Here is a 6,000-nt window from a genome sequence, read left to right on the forward strand (position 1 = left end):
CAGGCGGGAATGAACATTTTTAAGACCCCTGATATACCTATTAATCAACTTAAAAGGAAATGATGTATCTAGATAGTTACATAATACCATGGCAGTGTCTTCAAGAGGACCCAATGCTCTTGCTAGCTGTGCAAGTCTAGAAACCTGAGACACAGATGCCTCTGTGATCAAAACGAACTTACTTCAGACACACTAGGCAGATTTATATCATTTTAAATTTTGCATGTGCTTTCAAAGTTGAAGGGTTTCCTATAACTGACCAGACAGTATTGCTGAGTGAATGGGCTATTTATATCTTCCATAATGAATTTGAATAATTCCCATTACTATCTCATCTTTTCTTTGTTATTCACAATTAAGATGATAAAACTGCCAGTATCATTCTTAGAAAAGGCATAAAGAAGGAAGAAAACACATTTTCATTTGGAAATGACCACTAATTGCTTCCTAAAGGCAGAATTAAACAGTAGTGGTTTATTGTCAAATCTGGGTGTCCCACCCCCCAAAAAATTTTTTTTAAAGACCCCTTTTCAATTCAAGGCAACTGGAAGAAATTCTGGAGTTACACCATCATTACCAGGATGTTACATCACTCAATCTTCCCTTGTTTGAGGACCTGGCTTTCGAAGGACTCTCAAAAGGCAGAGTAAGAGCAAAAGTTGAAAAAATATGCAGCTAATACTTAATATGGAAATACAAATAATTCTAAAAGCCCATACTCTGCCAATAAAAAACTAAATTATAGAAATACAACTCTAAGGAAGAAAGGTTAAGAGAAATATTTCATAGATTCAAAGAAGTCAACCTTTACCTTCAAATTAAGTGGGAAAAGCATGTTAACAGTTAAACCTGGAAAACAAGTAATAATGAAATCTCAGTTTTCTGCCTCCCTATTCCCTACATTTCCAATGTCAAAGTTCTAAAAGGAAACCTGAAGAATTAACAGAAAGCCCTGGCCGGGTTGTAGTGTCTTCCCATACACCGAAAGGTTGCAGGCTCTATTCCCATCAGTGTGGGTACAGGAGGCAACCCAACGATGATTCTCCCCCCGCCTCCCACCTTCCCCTCTCTCTAAAATCAATAAAAACATATCCTTGGGTGAGGAATTTAAAAAAACAATAATTAGTCCTAGCCAGTTCTGCTCAGTGGTTAGAGCATCAGCCTGTGGACTGAAGGGTCCTGGGTTCAATTTTGACCAACAGCACGTACCTCAGTTGTAAGCTTGATCCCCGCCCTGGTAGTGGTGCATATGGAAGGCAACCAATCAGTGTGTCTCTCTCACATCGATGTTTCTATCTCTCCCCCCCCTTCTACTCTCTCTCTGAAAAGCAATGGAAAAAACATCCTCTAGTGAGGATTAAAAAAATAATGATTACTGGAAAGAGATCTGAACTTGGAATTAGGATGACTGAATTAGACTTCATAAAACGAATGATTAATTAATACCTAGAATTTGTTCAAGGCCCTGAATATACAGCAGTGAACAAAAGACAGACAAAACTGCTACCCTCATGAAGCTTACACAGGAAAAATACGCACTAACCTTTCTGGACCATGATTTTCATCTGTAAAATTAGGGAAGTAGACTAGGTGTTTTTCAGACTGCATCTCAAAAACACCAGGACTTCTAACTCTATTTTAACCAGAACAGCACTGCTTTTTATTGCTTTGTTGATCGGGGCTCTATACACAATTTCCTTTCAGAAAACAAACCTGTTTTAAAAAGTCCGATAACCCGTAAAGTGCTCTCTAGTTAACATTCCAGTTTTACAATTCTGTTTTCTATGATGTTTCATACTCATACTTCTGACCTATTTGTTTTTCACCATGACTGGAATTCCATAGAGATGTATTAAAAGGCAAACTAGTTATATAGGGCAAAGAATAAATCACAAACACAAATGACTGCTTAATCGTTACCTACAGATGCCAATACCAAGTAGAAAACAAAACCAAACCAGATTTGATTTTGTTATTTCTCTGCTTTAAGTTTCTTCCACAAGAACAACAAAAAATTGACCCTAGTTCTTTAATTTATAAGTTCCTTAGCATGACATTTAAGGCCTGTGTGCATCCTGGCCCCTTTAAAGTATTTCTTTCAACTCCAATGCCTTAGGTTTTCCCTACCACTTAGCACCCTTTTCGATTCCTGATTGCTTAGTTTCTAAACATGCCTTGCCCGCCCTCCCTCCCGCCCTCCCTCCCCTTCTTTCTTTCTTTCTTTCTTTCTTTCTTTCTTTCTTTCTTTCTTTCTTTCTTTCTTTCTTTCTTTCTTTCTTTCTTCCTTCCTTCCTTCCTTCCTTCCTTCCTTCCTTCCTTCCTTCCTTCCTTCCTTCCTTTTTCTCCCTCTCTCTTTTTCTCCCTCCCTCCTTCCCTCCCTCCCTTCCTTTTATCTTTTACTGATCTTTTAGAGAGAGGAAAGAAGAGAGAAACATCAATGTGAGAGAGAAACATCCATCCACAGCATCCCCTACACAGGCTCACTGGGAATTAAACCCACAACCTAGATATGTGCCAGAAATGAAACCTGCCACCTTTTAGTGTATGGGATGATGGATGATGCTCCAACCAACTGAGCCACACTAGCTGGGGCTAAACATGCCTTGTACTTTCATACCTCCAGACTTTTGTTCATGCTGTAACCTCTCCATGGGCATTGTCCTCCTACCCCAAGCCATTAAATCCCTCAAGGACATAACCAACTCAAATGTCACCAAAATGCAGGCCAATTTAGGAGAAAGGCAGAGAGTCTGTCCTATCTACTAGGCTAATCCTAAGTACCCAACTGATAAACAGGCAAAAAAGTAGAAATGAATTGATTACCTTAAAGGAATTATTATAAACAGTAGAAATCAAGCATCATCTACATTTGACTTCTATATATATTAATTGATTTGTTCTTAGAGATTTAACATCCTGGTTACAACTGATATTCTGGAATCCCCTGAGCATTTGTAAAATTTTTAAGGCCAAGATAAATAGTTGCTACATTAAAAATTGTTCATTAATCCACCTCTTGCCTCCTCCACCCCTCCCCCACCCAGTATACTTCATCCCTTTGAAAGGGTGTCTTGTATAATTTTATATATTTTATTAAAGAGTTATTTCTTATCTCTTATTCTGAATTAAATTAAATGTTTTACTGCAGTAAAGTTTGTCCAAATTCTGTTATTTTTAAAAAAATTGTTCGTTAAGACAATAACATATTCAGAAAATCAGGAAGACACAATCCTTGGATCATATGGGTTTACAATTGTCTAAAAGACTTTGAATCTCTTATTAATATCATGTTCCAGTTCCTTCATACACAAAGCTATTTTTAAAATAAACAAAAAAAAAAAAGTTTAAATTTACAAGAAGAAAAAATGCTCCCAAATATCTTTATGTATGTTCTGGAGAGCAGTACAAAACCTACAACACTTCACATTCAAACCTATTAAACAACTACTAATGGAGGTAAATCATGCAATATTGATAAGTATGGCTGATCCAAAAAAGATATTAAGGCTAAGCAATCAATTTTGACTTATGAAAAAAATTCAACGTCTAAATCCCAGGATAAACGATAAAGCATCTGTTGCGAAAATGAGATGTTGGCTGAACTGAAGTTAAAAGCACAGCAAGCCCTGGCCCTGTGGCTCAGTTGGTTCCAGACTCCTCCCACACGAGGAAAGATTGAGGGTCCCACCCCTGGTCAGGGCACATCCAGAAGGCAACCCATGGATGTTTCTCACATCAACGTTTTTTCTCTCAAATCAATAAGCATGTCCTCGGGTGAGGATTAAAAAAACAGAAAAAAAAAAAAACACCAGCAAATTTTCACTAACAACTTGGATAAAACAGGTCAGTCCGACCATCGTTTGAAGAGTACCAGTGTAGTTTTGTTCTCTTACAAACACAGGACAGGCATCTTTCTAAAATTCACAGTCAATTACTTTGGAGGGTTCTCTTCTGATATACTACCAAGTCTATAAAGAGAGCCCGCCCTCCCCGGCGCCATCCACGAACAATCCAAATCTCGACTAGGGAACGGATATCTTAGAGATGACCACTCTCACCTGAAACTCCTGCACACTCACCGCCTGAAGACCTGAGAGTGAAAGCGGCTTTCGCGCTGCACTGGCCGCTGCCTGTAAGGAGGCCTGGCCTCGAAGCAGGCCAACTCTAGCACGTTTTTGAATTTCTGAAAGTGAAGTGCAGCTGGGAGGAAGAAAACCACCCAATCTAAAGGGATTCGTTTAAACCCGTTTGACACCTGCTCCCTTTCAAACACGACGACGAACCAACTCCAACCTCTGGAGCGGCAGCCGCAGAAGCAATGACAGACCTCGAGGCCGAACTGGGTCAGGGTTACAGTTACGCTTAGGTTGTATATTTATACCCTTTTGTCCACAAACTTGAGCGCTAACTTCAGCTCCTTTCAAGACGGCGTGCTCGCTGGGCCGCACAAATCAGAGTTTTCCTGAGTCGGGAAGGGCACAGTCTCCCCCCCTCCGGCTCGGAGGCTACCCCAGTCTTCCCCAGACCGCACACTCGGCGGCCTCGGCTCCTGGTGGGGTGTCTCGCGCAGGGGTCGCTCGAGGCCACTCGCCGCGCCCCGGCGAGATCTGAGGCAGATGGGGGCCCGCACCCGGCTCCTCCTCCAGGCCCCCGGCGGTTTCGGGCCTGGGGTCACATTACGCAAACAGTCCCGGCCCCGGCATCCCATGGCGGCCCCCTCCCCAGCGCAGGGCGCCTCTCCGCCCCTGGCCCCAACTCCGCAGCCCCGGACCCCGACGCCCCCGGCCCGCCACGCCCCACCCGAGGCGATCGTTCGGGCCGCGCAGGCCGCCGGCGGGCCTAGGCCCCGCGCTGCGCTCGACCACCCGCCTCACCGTTCTGCTGGTGCGGCGCCGGGCCCGGGCCCGCGGCGGCTCCTGAGGCGGCGGCTCCCTCAAGCTTGGGCTGGACGCGGGCGCTGGCGGCGGGATGAGGGGACCCGACGGGGGCCGACATTACAGTGCTGCTGGCGGCCGCGGCGGCTAAGCTGCGGGGAGGTGGGCGGAGGGAAGGGAGGGCGGGGCCGGAGAGGCGAAAGGAAGAGGAAGGAACGCGCCGGCGTCACCGAGGGCGTCACCCGGGAACGCGGCCGCGGGGGCTGCGCACGGCCGCTCAGATGAGCTAGCCCCGGCCGGAGCTGGGGCCCCGCCCCGCCCCGAGCCCCGAGCCCCGAGCCCCGAGCCCCGAGCCGCAGGACTCCCACCCGGGGCGGCTCCCCGTGGGCGCCGGCCTCGCCCCGCCGCCACGCCCCCTGCAGGCCGGAGCTAGCGAGTCCACGCCCGAGGCGGGGCCGGGCCTGGGCCTTGCTGCCAGGCCCCGACCGCAGGAATGGAGCTCGGCGGGAGAAGGGGCCTTGGGGCGCGCTCCAGCCGGGGACAGAGACTGGAACGCGCAGCGGACCGGGGCTGCAGTGCTGATAGGCCATCCGACAGCTTTGGGTGACATCCCCAGCCCAGACCCGACTGACCCCACCCACCCTTACCCAGGGTTTGATAAACACAAGAATCTCCCTAAGAATAGCATTATTCAACACTTCCCCACAGACTTAAATCTAGAGACGTAGAAGGGAAAAATAGAGTGAGGGAAACTAGACGCCAAGCTTTCTCCGCCTCGGGATTTTTGCCAAGGATGGGCTCATCTGGTTGGTGTGTGGAAGCTGTAACATCTAAAGCCAGAACTCGGCTTGCTTTGTCTACACTAGTGAAATCTTTGAATCTCTGCCCCCCCCCCCCATGCTAACTGGCAAGAAAGCCCTGGACTACATTGCCCAAGTAGTTTTGCAGTCCTGCAATCTCGAGTGTGCCACCATTATTCTTTACTAGAAATGAGATTGCTCAGAAACATCAAATTCAGAGTGGGATATGGCAACATATTTCTGGAAAGATAAGTCTAATTTACTGAACGATTATATAAAACACAAAGTGTGTTGATCTCAGAATAACGCGAAGGTTCCCTTTAGTT

At 46.1% G+C, this 6,000-nt stretch overlaps 1 protein-coding gene across 5 annotated transcripts in view; it reads right to left on the minus strand.

The window, feature by feature from the left end:
* Window positions 1-4,995, minus strand: part of SEC24B (SEC24 homolog B, COPII component) — a 79,196-nt gene extending 74,201 nt beyond the window's left edge. For all 5 annotated transcript variants that reach the window (XR_015715870.1, XM_087826137.1, XM_087826132.1 and 2 more), the window contains exon 1: window positions 4,875-4,995. Coding sequence is in view for 4 of the 5 variants with exons in the window: in XM_087826137.1 (XP_087682263.1) it covers window positions 4,875-4,995 (121 nt within the window). In the remaining variant the exon portion in view is untranslated. The remainder of the gene's footprint in view (window positions 1-4,874) is intronic.
* Window positions 4,996-6,000: the final 1,005 nt, after the last annotated feature.

The sequence above is a fragment of the Miniopterus natalensis genome, chromosome 1 (assembly GCF_054644295.1).
Source record: "Miniopterus natalensis isolate mMinNat1 chromosome 1, mMinNat1.hap1, whole genome shotgun sequence".
NCBI classification, from domain to species: Eukaryota; Metazoa; Chordata; class Mammalia; order Chiroptera; family Miniopteridae; genus Miniopterus; species Miniopterus natalensis.